The sequence below is a fragment of the Takifugu rubripes genome, chromosome 11, assembly GCF_901000725.2.
Source record: "Takifugu rubripes chromosome 11, fTakRub1.2, whole genome shotgun sequence".
Classification (NCBI taxonomy): Eukaryota; Metazoa; Chordata; class Actinopteri; order Tetraodontiformes; family Tetraodontidae; genus Takifugu; species Takifugu rubripes.
In genome coordinates this window covers 13,564,563-13,576,936 of record NC_042295.1, presented here as the reverse complement: position 1 = coordinate 13,576,936, position 12,374 = coordinate 13,564,563, and the positions used below count along the sequence as shown (strand labels likewise).

General features: G+C 45.3%; 1 protein-coding gene and 2 non-coding genes across 3 annotated transcripts in view; 1 reads left to right on the top strand and 2 right to left on the bottom strand.

Annotated features, from left to right (window-relative positions):
* The window catches only part of lhfpl6 (LHFPL tetraspan subfamily member 6), a 31,922-nt gene extending 24,126 nt beyond the window's left edge, over positions 1-7,796 (top strand). Inside the window, exons 3-4 of the mRNA XM_003968595.3 lie at positions 4,416-4,514; positions 7,041-7,796. Coding sequence (XP_003968644.1) covers positions 4,416-4,514; positions 7,041-7,159 — 218 coding nt within the window. The 3' untranslated portion in view covers positions 7,160-7,796. The remainder of the gene's footprint in view (positions 1-4,415; positions 4,515-7,040) is intronic.
* Positions 7,797-11,777: 3,981 nt separating this feature from the next.
* Positions 11,778-11,850, bottom strand: trnak-uuu (transfer RNA lysine (anticodon UUU)). The gene has a single exon. It is a non-coding gene; the product is annotated as a tRNA-Lys (tRNA).
* A 444-nt stretch (positions 11,851-12,294) lies between these two features.
* Positions 12,295-12,367, bottom strand: trnak-uuu (transfer RNA lysine (anticodon UUU)). Its single transcript has one exon. It is a non-coding gene; the product is annotated as a tRNA-Lys (tRNA).
* Between the last annotated feature and the right edge of the window lie 7 nt (positions 12,368-12,374).

Sequence of the window (12,374 nt, the reverse complement as noted above, 5' to 3'; positions counted from 1 at the left end):
TGAGGAAGCCCGTCACATGCACAAGGCAACCGAAGCCCTGTTCTACTGCCTGAGACCTGCTCGACATGCCTTCACCTCTACTTCACTATCAAGTATTAATGGCCACTACTAATGATGTTGATGTTGTAAGCGTCTGAACACAGAGGTGAAATTTCCCTTTTAGAGACGTGAAGAGCTGTAATAGGCGGAGACGAGCTGCGGTGACTGTAGAAGGCAACACTAGCAGCCCTCTCTCGAGGGTACAAGGGTGCACGCGGAATAAAATGTAATGAAGATAAAAACGGATGTGGTTTAGAAGAATTGCTCGGCACGCCTAATACCAGTGAAGAGCCACACTCCTAATTCCCCTCTTTTCCCATCATGCATCACAAGTACATCTTCTCTGCTCTGCAGCCCCCTCAAATTCCGCCCCTCACAGCTCTGGAATGTGCCTCAGAAGCAGGCGCGACACTGGCTTTGTGGACGCTGACGCTCACGTTAAAATGCACGTTTTTTTTTCCAACTTGGAAAAACGGATACAATGAGAGCGCCGTAAGGAAAGCAGGCCAACATGCCTCGACGTGCAGAAATGGATTGCTGTTGACCGTTTGGTCACATGGGTCGAATGTTTGGGCTGAAGTAACTGTTGCTTTCACAGATTTAAACAAAAGAAAGAAAGAAATTGGGTTTTTGAGCATTTGGATGAGTAAAAAAAAGTCTTTTTCAAATGTCTGGGTCTGTGGAGTTCAGTCCTGGCTGATCTGTGGACAGACATTGTTGACTTTAAATTAAATATAACAGCGAGTTACATGCTCATGCACAGGCGGTTGGTATCCAGTGCACGTTATGGATCCATCGACAAGGAAAATAAAGCGGGGCCGCGTTTGTGGAATGTATGATTGCTGGGAGATTCCAACAGTCTGGAAAATAACCAGCTAAAATAGTCGGTGCAAACCTGCCTGCTCATCACTCAGTCACATCAGCCGCTCCGGTTTCTGGATACCAAAGTTCCCAGCAGCTTAGTGGTTGCCTTTTCTCCCCGTCCTCTTTGGCCTCTCAATGATAACCTTGAATGGTTTTGTCTCTGGGTATGAAGGAGGGTAAAGAAATTCCTTTGGGCCCTGACAGAGAGCAAGGAGGCTTAACAAAAGGCATCGGCGCTCCCTAAATCAGAGAGTGGGGAGGGGATATGGAAAGAGGGCAGTTATTTCATTCAGGTGAAAAAAGCACTGGGGTCAGAGAATAGGGCAGTTGTGCTGGAATAAAGCACTTCTGTGTGCTGTCTGAAGCAGAGAGAAGTGATTTCAAAAGCTCTCTAATGATGAAATCAGAGGCACGAAGAACCTCTGCAATAATAGAGCAGACGTTTTATGGATTGAACCTGATATGTGCAGCTGATTCTATTTAGTTAAGTCCATTTAACAGAAATGAACTCTTTGCCAGGTCAGAGAACAGCCTTTCACAGAGGCCATTAGGGCTCAGATATTCGTTCAGATAATGATGGTTGGGAGATCAATTGAAACTCAATCTGTGAATAAGCCGGCTGCCTCGTTAGATTCTGTATCTCTGACTTTCCTTTTCATCATCGCCTCCTCAACCTGACAAGATTGGCTACGAAACCAGCAAAAAGGGGCTAAATTCAGAGGGTTTGGAAGCAGAAAACAGAGCGGACCAACAAATGTCTCCATCCGGCGCCGCTGGTGAAGCACTTGCAGCTCTCCTGAGCTCTGGGGTGGGGGTGGCGGGATTTTCGTGTGGGAAAGCTGGTGACCAATTCGCACATGTGCAATTTTCCCCCCCATCCATCTCAGTGTCACGCGTGTGACGTTCGTCCGCGGTCCACTGTCTTCTTGACTTCAGTCTGTCCCTCGTGGCAGCGTTATGAGATTTGCAATGTTTCCATAATGAGTTGAAAAACGAGCGGCTACTTCAGGCCGCTGGCGTTGTCTGACGGAGCAAGAAGCCTCTTTCTGTTGCTCCAAGTTCCAAAAAAAAAAGAAGAAAGAAACTGGACCCCCCGGTGTGGCTGCCTTGGCGTTACTATTGTGAAATGCAATTCAATTTCGCACTAGTCGGCGTGATCAGAGGACTCAGCAGTTCTCGCCAACACATTGTAAAAGTGTGTTCTCATCAGCCGCCGCCGTGCGGGTGCAGTTTGGGACAAATATTTGAGCTATCCTGTGGTCGCCCTGTGGTCTACTAACAGTCGGTACCGTGGCATCAATCTAGCGCGACATCGTGTGGCACATTTCATCAACGGGAGCGTCGACCATACGAGGAAATATGGGGCAATTAATAAAAAGGAGAATCTGTCAGCAAATGCGACAATATCGTGTCAGTACACGAGATGGAATTGCCTCCTTTTAGGAGTCACGAACCAAACGGAGAAGTGCCGCTGCAGCTGACAGCCACATGTTCAATGACACAAATCCCTGAGCGGCTGTCTCCTTGGGTCAGCTTAGGAAATGAGGAGCACAGGAACTATCAGCCTAAAACAGCATGCATGGAGAATCGGAGCCCGGAGTGTCGTCGCCTCGCACGATTCCACTTTTTCTTTTTTTTTTTTCAGCTGCACGCCTCATAAACATCATGTGAAAGAACATTTTTCAGTCTTTGTACTCTTTATCCCACATCCTAGTCTCCATCTTCCCTACCTTGCTTCTCAGTAAGTGTGGAGGATGGGATTTGATGGAATTATATAAAGTGTGTGTGTGTGTGTGGGGGGGGGGGGGGGGGGGTACAATATGGAGCAGAATTTGCTACAGAATTCAATTTTACTTTAGCGACGCATTCATCAAAACAACTTGCATCGGTCTTTTGATTTCATCGCTCCGGGGTTGAAGGCTCAGAAATCTTTGATTTGTTGTGCGGGTGCCCAGCAGACGTGGGTTCTAGGCCTTTATTGTCGTTAAGGAAATTCCCGCCGTCTGTCGGTTGCTTTCTCTTTTTTAACATTACATTTCATCATCCGTGTCTGACCTGGGTGGAAGCTATGCACTGGCGTGTGTCTTCCCACGCTCCGCGCTGCTCTTTCCCATCCACAGAGCAAAAAATATCCTTGCATGTTCAATCAAAAAAAAAAGGAATGAATGAATAATTACCACAAACCTTGATTTATTTATATTCCAAATGAAGATCCCGCAGCTTGGTGGAATAACATTGTGACTCCATTTTTCCCTCCTTTTGTGTTGCAGGGAGTATAAATTGATCACTTTTTGGTGGATCTCTCCGCATTAAACAGCACTTGAAAGAGAATTTTGGATTTTGTTAAATACGAACTATGAATAAACCATCATTTACTTATCCACAGTCTTCACTGGTTCAGATCTGAATAAAATCTCATTCAATACCATTATGTAACAGTGGATGTATAAAGCGAGGCTCAGATACTCGCTTTGTATTTACCAGAATCCACAGTGACAAACTGCTTGAGGATTTACATCCGATGCTCCTGTTAGCTGCAGCGCTCGGCTAGAGGCAGCGAAATTTAGCTCCTAGCAATAAATTTGCCTGAAGTTCTTGGGAGGTTCTGAGGGAAACGGTTGAGTTGTTAAGTATGACGGTGCCCGGCGCTCCTCTGATCTAAGGAGCTGCGACGACGCAGACCTGTTAGAGCTCCTCATTTTCACGTCAGTTTCGCTGAATTCATTTCATGCGGAGCAGAGCCGCTACCACGGCAACACACAAGTGATTCCAGCCAGGCCGCCTAACCCGTCTGTGCGAACACGTGCATTATTCCCTGGTCGTTATCTGTCTCGGAAGCAGTCGTCCTTGATGGCGGCAGGAATCGGGAGGTTTTCTTTTTCGTTTCCCTTCTCGGCTGCCGCCCTCGTATCAAAAAAACTGATAGCAGGGCAGACACGTAGGAGAGGATTAAGCTGATATAATGGCAGGGCCACGTACCAGGGGCCCCTGCAGGGTAATTTCGAGAGACAGGCCCTGGCACCCAAGGAATAACTTGTCAAGACATAGTTGCGGGCTAATATTAAGAGTATTAATCCCCACTTTAATGGCCTTCTAGGTTTTACTCTTGTCGCCGTTTGCAGCCTTAAGCACAGTCGCAGAGTAAGTCTCTTAATCGCTGACGTAAAGCGCTTCCTGGAGGGATTTCCATTTTTCACTAATTATGAGTATTAAAAAAAAAAACCGGGTTTTCCGCTTTTGAAATTGCCAGGCTGTTTGGATAGCGTCATTGTTGGCTTCCTGCGGTTTCATTAGCAGATAAGGCCGTTTGTTTTGTTGCACTGAAAACGTCCATTTTTGACATAATGACGTGCGGCCTGTTGGATGGGGGCGGGGGGACGTGTCACAGGTGCATTTTCCATCAGTGCTGGAACCCTTAGCCTGATTTTTATTTTTATTTTTCCACATTTATTAAAATCCAAAGGGACAGAGGTGAGAGCCAGCTTCATCCTGACCTTTCCTCTCGTTCTCAGGGCTGCTGATAGGATCCGGCTGTGCGCTCTATCCTCTGGGATGGGACAGTGAAGAAGTGCAGCAGACCTGCAACAACCGCTCGGACCAGTTTCGACTAGGTGAGACTCTCTTTTGATCTGCTCCAGCACCATACACAGGATCCAATGTACGGGCTGGTGTCAACCAAGATGGCGTCGTAGCTCCTGTGTTTACTGCCTGATCCCTGAAGAGTGAAATCTCCCGCAGATCTCAGAGCATTTTTATGGGATGACATATTCTATTGGCCTTTATAATCTTCACAAAAGAAGGCTCCTGAAGCATTTTAGAGACATGCTAAGAAGAACCAAGGGACCTATTTAACGTCTTGATCCACACAAGAAATAACAGCAGTTATGAGACAAAATCTTTTTTTTTTTACTATTCGACAACCGTGAATTTAGTTAATAATTAAGAGACGTTCGATATTCCCTCACAAGTGAGTAAAACTAAGCCAAACTTCTGCAACCGCTAGTGAGGCCAGTGAGCGTATTTATGCAGCAGTAACAGTGATACTACAGATGTCTGGCTACAAGATGAACAGGGTGAAGCATAAGGAGCGGCGCTCCCCATGGAGACGGTTGGAGGCCAGGATCAAGGCAGCGCAAGCTACAGAAGAGTGTTGGGAACGGAGGGCTAAAGAGAGCAAGCTGTCTTTACCACAGGGACAGAAGACAGCCCAGCAGAGGCTGCTCACTTGAAGGTGTACACTAGAGACGTACAAGCCTGGAGAATAAACAGGATGTTCTGCAATGAAGCATCCACAGCGTCCAGCTGTCAGCGTAACAGGAGCTGAGGACGAGAACGGAAAGCCGCATGAGAGGAAGAGGCTTCGCTTGTGTGCAGCGCTCTGAGGCCGGAGAATCAGAGAGCCGAGGGAGACACAGAACAAGAGCCAGGAACACAAAAGCACAGATATTGTGCTCCAAAACAGTCTGCACAAACGGGCCAGGTGCTAGTAGAGGGAAGCCACTCCCAGTGATCAACTGAAGGCTGGATGGTCCAAATCAGGACCCCAGTTCTAAACAACGGGTCAATAATCCACCTCTTCACGTGGAGGCCCATCGTAGGGCTAAGATGAATATAGACCCTTGGTTCAATAAAGGGAAAGGATTCCTGTAAAAACATCAGAGGGCATAAGCCAGGGATACTAATCAGGAGAGACGGCAAAGACAGAGAGAATAAACATGAACTGCCTGAATCGACCTTAAGGATGCTGAACACGGATCGGCCAGACCCTAACGGTGGGAATTCACCCAAGCATTAAATATGGAAAACAATCGTATCAAATCTCTCTAAATACATCACAGAATTCCGAAATGAATGCGTTGAAAGTGGAGATTTGGGCCATTGTAGGAAACTTTATTCACTAAGGGGGGTTTTATAACAAAATCAGGTCCTTGCTGATGAATGTGGGTTTTGCAGCAGTTTGCTGAGCGGCACTTGTGGCGTTTTTGAACGAGCTTGTTAAAGAGGACGGCGCTGCAATCGTTGGGCTCTCAACTCGTTACCAGGTACTCGTTGCCGGGTACTCGTTGCCGGATGCCACCAGCTCATCATTACTGTTGAGTCTGGCTGCAGGAAACAGTGTTTAGGCGCGTGTTTGATTTGAAAACGATGGTGAATTTATTACAGAAATGAAGACATCGACGATTCCAGATCGCTCCTTCGTCCCGGCGTAGTATTCCCAGTATTTACATAAACAGATAAGCTGCATGGAAGAGAATGGAGATACATCCCAAGCGGAAGCCATCTTAGAAAACTGCTCTTTATTCCCACGGTGAGCTAATGAGGTGATAAAGCTCAGCCTGGATTCTCCCGCCAGCGAGGTCTTTATAATAAAATGTCCTGACAGTCAGCACAACATGCACATGGAGAGTAAAGGTCACACCTTTTCTTTGCTAATTCGCGGCGTAACTCCGCAGAGCACCAGTCCGGCTTCCTGTTCATTTCTGGCCATTTTTCATCATTAGAGTTCTCTCTGTTGTGAGAGCGCCGCGGTCACGTGCGACCGCCTGGTGCACGACTGCGGATGGAGTCAAACAATGTCCAGCGCGACGATGCTAAGTGGCTTTTTTTTTTCACGAGCACGGGGGAAATGTTGCAGCTTTCACAAAAATGTCAGGCAGTTGCAGCATTTTCTGCGCTAACATGTCGGCGCAGGAGCTCCAGCGCGCTCCTCTGACCGTGCCGTCGGTGAAGTGGAGGCTTTGTGTCTGATGGTGTATCAAACAGGGATTTCTCTTGAATGTAACAGCGATGACTTCTATTATCTCCACAGCATCGGGACAAACTCCTGTTAAATGGAAGTCTTTAATCCCTCAAACGCCAACAGAGGGAACCTTAAAAAGCTTAAACCCTTTGGGCCTCAATTTCCTCCCAGTGTGATGTGCGATTTACAGGCTGTTTTCCTAAACACAACCTGCACCGATCTCGCCTGACGCGCGGACGTTCCGCTCCGACTCAAATGAAACCAGTTTGTCCCCCGTCTAACGGCTTATCGCTGCCAAATATCATCCGGAGCGCTTTGGAGATATTCCTGCTGACAGTTTAGCAGATTAAAAAAAACAGGATTAAAGGACATTATATCCTCTGCTCTACCTTCGCAGGGTCCTGTCAGATTGGCTGGGCGTATTACTGCACAGGGGCCGGGGCGGCGGCCGCCATGCTGCTGTGTGCCTGGTTGTCCTGTTTCGCCGGGAAGAAGCGGAAACATTACCCGTACTGAAGAGAGCGAAGGTCAAACACGGGGGCCACAAAAGGGAGAGTGAGCGGTACAGGACAGCAGGCGCCGCCGTGGACGTGGGCCGTGACTTATCTGACAACTGCAGGGACTGATTGATTATGCAGCACACACACACACACACACACACACACGCACGCACAGCTCTGAAAACTGTCTCTTCTATTAAAAGCTGTTCCTGGATGAGAAATGTACGGACCAATCCTACGTGTAAAAATCTTGCTTTGCAAATTCCCATGACAAAAAGAGTTTTTCCCTTCTCTTGACTCCAGCTTATTCATTTATGGATGTTTTTCTTTTTTTGTGTGTGTGTTGGTGCACTCCGTGATGAAGAGGAAAAAAAAGTGGAATCGCATCATTGTTATGTGTTGCTGTCTACGTTTTGGCCTTAAAGACAAACTGAAATGCAATAATCTCTGCAATGTAACGCCCTCCAACACTGGCTGCCTGCTTCCTCCACTCCCTAAAAACAAAGAAACAAATGGTTTATTTAACACATGTATATGGTATGCATTGTATATGTTAATGTATTTTATCATATTACCACATATTTTGTATTCACGCAACATTATTTCCCATTATCTCCATTTTGTAAATAAATGTTTATTGAACTCTGGGTTTTCATGCGATTTCATCTCTTCTTATTACCCCCAGGCCTTCACATTCCAATATAAGCTGTTCCCATGACCTCTTGACCCCGGCGTGTTCTCCACATATGTGAATTTAACTTCTCCCTCTTATCGACGAGCAGAACCACCTGACCTCCAGTCAGATTATCGGTCTTTTGATCAGGTTTTCCCAACTTTCCTCCACGTAAAGCCGGAGACGCAGCCGCTCCCCGGGACCGGGAACAGCTGTGCATCTGTCGGCTTAACGCCAGGACTTATCTGGCTGCTGCTCCGCCTGCCTTCACGGTGTGAATAACAATCGCTCGCACCTTTTCGTAGCAATTACCACTGCTGTTTGTGTTAGCGGCGCCAACACTGTTTTCCCTTATTGGTTCCTCTCCGTTTTCTCCCCCTTGATTAACAAACAACACTTTGGAGATTCATCCCAGCCCAAGTATACAAAGTCAGCTCATTTACAATGCGGCGCTGCTCCCTGCGTTTGGCCCCTCATTAGCATGCCCATTTTCACACAATGCTCAGCATCCCCCCCGATGATAGCAACCACCGCCTCCCCCCTCCTGCCCCCACTTGAGAAATCTTTCTCCGCTGCTCAGTTTAATATGTTACCGCCGATCCTCTGCACGCTGCTCTCTCATCCGCCGAGCTGATTGATATTGCCGGTGATTGTTAGGCGGCGCCAACAGATGCCTCATCAGCACAGGTTGACACATTGAGGTTAAGCAGCCCCAAACTTACTTTTCTCACTGATTGGTGCATGTTTGTCTTCTGAAGCTTGTGTGTGAGGTAAAAGTGAGGGCTGCTGCTGTTCACAGCAGCCGGAAGGCGGTTTTCCAATACACACAGAATCTGACAACTCTGCTCTGATTTGTATTCACCTTTTTTCTTTTCTTTTTTGGTCTTGTGATCAGCGTGAGCTGCTTCATCATCACACCATCACGCTCAAAATCAACACAATCTGACACCCTTTAGCAACACGTGCCTTCCTTTTTTGAAAATTTAAAATCCCAAAAGAGGATAAAGTGAAGCCCCCACGCTCCTAAAATTAACATTAAAGTACCCAGGAAACGTTTTGCAAAAGATCAATCACAGTTCAGTCTTAATTTCAAATATCATTTCATTCTATCTCATTACTGAACCAGGGTAATTAATGCTCCTACTGTGAGCGATGTTTCCTAAAGGAATTGTCGTACATACCAGTAATAATCATGAGGATGTTGCATAATTGATATTGCTGCGGTATAATAAGAGCAGCGTCTGCTGCGAAGCAGACAGCGAGGGCACGTTGTTGCACCAGCAGAGCTGCAGCAAACATGAGGGTCACAGGGCTTTGCTCAGTGCTGATGCTAAGCTAACAAGGTTTCTTGAGGAATTTAAAGAGTCTGAGGTAACCGGAGCTTCTGAATTAGCCTTGAGGGTGGTTATAGATTTCCTATGCAAGGGCGTATATATTTAATATATTTAATAAAAAAACCAAAACATGTCTTCAGCATAAAGAGCATGACTGTTTATATTTCAAAGGTCAAACACGGTCGGTTTAGTAGCTGTTCTGATTGTGCAGCATTTACTTAAAGGGTGACAACATCCTGATGATAATCACAATCAGACCAATCAATCAGACCATAATGAGTCTCATGTGTCTTTAACATGGGTGCAAAATCAAAAGTGTGCATCCCAATAATGATTAAATATTCAATAAATCACCCGAAAGGTCACATTCACCGGCATAATGATACCGTCCTCCTCCATGTTGTTTACTATGTAAAAACTGGAAAATATGGCAGTTTAGATGTGCTATTTTCACCAAATTGCTTGAGAAAAAATACATTTAACAACTTCTTCTGCATAATCCAAATGTGCTGACAGATGCAGCTCTCGGGGACGTGGAGGAGAGATGCAGCAGCAAAAAAAAGTCTTTGCTGCCTTCTCACTGATCTCTTCCCTGTGTGCAACATCAATAAAACTAAAAGAAAAAAAAAATACACCTGTCGAGCGCAGCCCTGCCTCACCTTTTAGCCAGAACCTAAATCAGGCAGTGGCGGCCGTGTTTTACCGCCTTTGAGGCAAGTTTCCCCGACACGGATTCTCAGAGCAGACAAAAATCACTGTGAGCTTCTCACGGCTGGGATGGTGCACGGATTAATTACCATCGCTCTGGTCAGGAATTTCAATGAAGATATAAGAAAACGTGCAAAGATTGCACAACTTCCCTGGCCCTGATGGGCGATATATGCATGCAAGTGCACAAGTCTTCCCTCTGGACACTCCGGGCCGCTGCGGACAATCACACCAGCCATCATCTTCCTTCCTGCTGGTCGCTTTCATCCTCCATCAAACGCCTGCATTCCACGTCTACGGCGGCCTCTTTGTGGATTTTGCTAGCATGTTTTCAACAGATTGCCTTAATCTAATCCCTCCTTTATGCAGTAGAATCCAACCAGATTCTAGATATATTCATTGATACCCACAATGCACTGCACTGTGCAAATCATTCCAATGATGTAAAAGTGATAGTGGATAATATTTCAGAAACTTCCAAACATCCCAGTCACGCTTTAAAATTCCTTTGGTTTGTTTCCCTTCCTGTGGGATCCACATCTGGCGTTTTATTTTTAACAGCCGCCACAGGATCGTGCCACAGTTTCAACAACCACATGTGCTGCGCGTGACACTATTTTTCTTTTTATTATTTTGGCCACAAATCATGAAGCGCTGCACTTTTCCCTGAGTCCTGGATCAGTCCCAGAAAAACAAGAACACAGCAGGGATGGAAATTTGGAGAGGCATCTGAAGGATCAACCATCGCTCTTCAGAAACGAGGCCTGTCACATTTTCAGAAAGTGACACCGAGGGTGTGTGTACGCTCACTGTGGCCAGTTTATAGTGCTGTGAAGTTAAAGTACATTAAATTTGAATTTCAGAGGCTGAGTTCCGTTTTATTTCCTCTGCCGTGCTTCTATATGGTGGATTTAGTATGGAGGATGCGCCTCATAATCAAGATTATCCCAGACCACCTAATGTTCAAGCTCCTCGGCACGCTATTAAGATTTCAGCTCCTAGAAAATTAACTACTAATCTGTGATGCTGTTTTTCCAATTTTCAGCGGGTCTGATAACTCCGCTATCGGCTCGAACCTCCTAATACACCGGATGATGATGTCATCCTATTCTGATATCAGGCTTCAGAAGAAGAACGCGTTATTGGACCCCAAAACTCATGAGTTCAGAAGGTTGAGAGAATGGAAGAAAAGTGAAAAATGTGGTGATATTACTGCAATTATGTAAAGAACAGTTCTCGCAATCTCATCTCTAATCCAGTAAATGTCATTTATAATAATGTTATTTTCTCTTTCAAAGCAATATATTGAGGCATTCAGGTTCTATATGCGTTTTATCCTTAAATATGAGATGGAATGATTGATTTTTCAGATGAAATAAATATTGGTTCCAACATTTGGACCTTGTAAAAAGTCATTAAGAAGTTGCCACGAAGGACAAATCGTCATTAGCGCTTCAACGGATAAATTGTTTATTTGACTTCATCATGACAGAAAAGAGAACTGAAATCATTAAAAGAATACACTTCATGACTTTTCTCCTCAAATAGAAGCCACAGCAGTGGTCATTTGGGTCGAATTTTATGGTCCCACAGTTGCATTATGTCAGCACAAGTGTGATCTGTAGTCTAGCTGTGACCATGCATAATCAAACGTGCCTCTTGATTGGACATTTACATTTCCCCTCTGCACAGCAAACACACACAGCAAGTGACATCTTGAAGAAACATAGTCCCTCTCTGCTATGTGTACCCACGTACTCACTGTTTTACGCTGTAAAGGTTAACATTGCATGACCATACTAAATAATTTCCAATCACATTAAGTTCACATTTGTGTCAAAAAATAGTAGTAGTCAAGATAATGTGTTGATTTTCTAATAAAAAATAATAGACAGAAAACATTTATAGGTAAAAAGTAGCGCCCGAACAGGGACTTGAACCCTGGACCCTCAGATTAAAAGTCTGATGCTCTACCGACTGAGCTATCCGGGCTCTGTTGGTCCAGTTCAAAGGACTAAATACTCAACATAATGTGACATAGCTTGACTAATTGTAATTGCATTGTAAATATTCACAACATGCTTGTGTTTACAGGTGAAAACAAATGCCAGAGATGTATTTTGAGATGAGGTGAAAATAACGACAACTAGTTGTGCACGTTGACACGCGGCTGGAATATCTTCCAATATTCAGATATTGTCTTTGGGTGCCATCTAGTGGCGCCAGGTGGCATGTAACATTTACCTTATTTCCATTAGTTATTTTTTTTACTCATCTTTATAAAAATTAAGACTTCATTGACCATTTGGTGCCTCTGACATTGATAAGCTACATAAAAGACGATGTATTAACGTACTTAAGTGGCACAATTCTGGCGTGAAGAGCCGACGTTAGTTTTTTGACGCCTTTAACCCATCCGAACTTTAAAAGGCTGTGCGCCCGAACAGGGACTTGAACCCTGGACCCTCAGATTAAAAGTCTGATGCTCTACCGACTGAGCTATCCGGGCTCGGAAG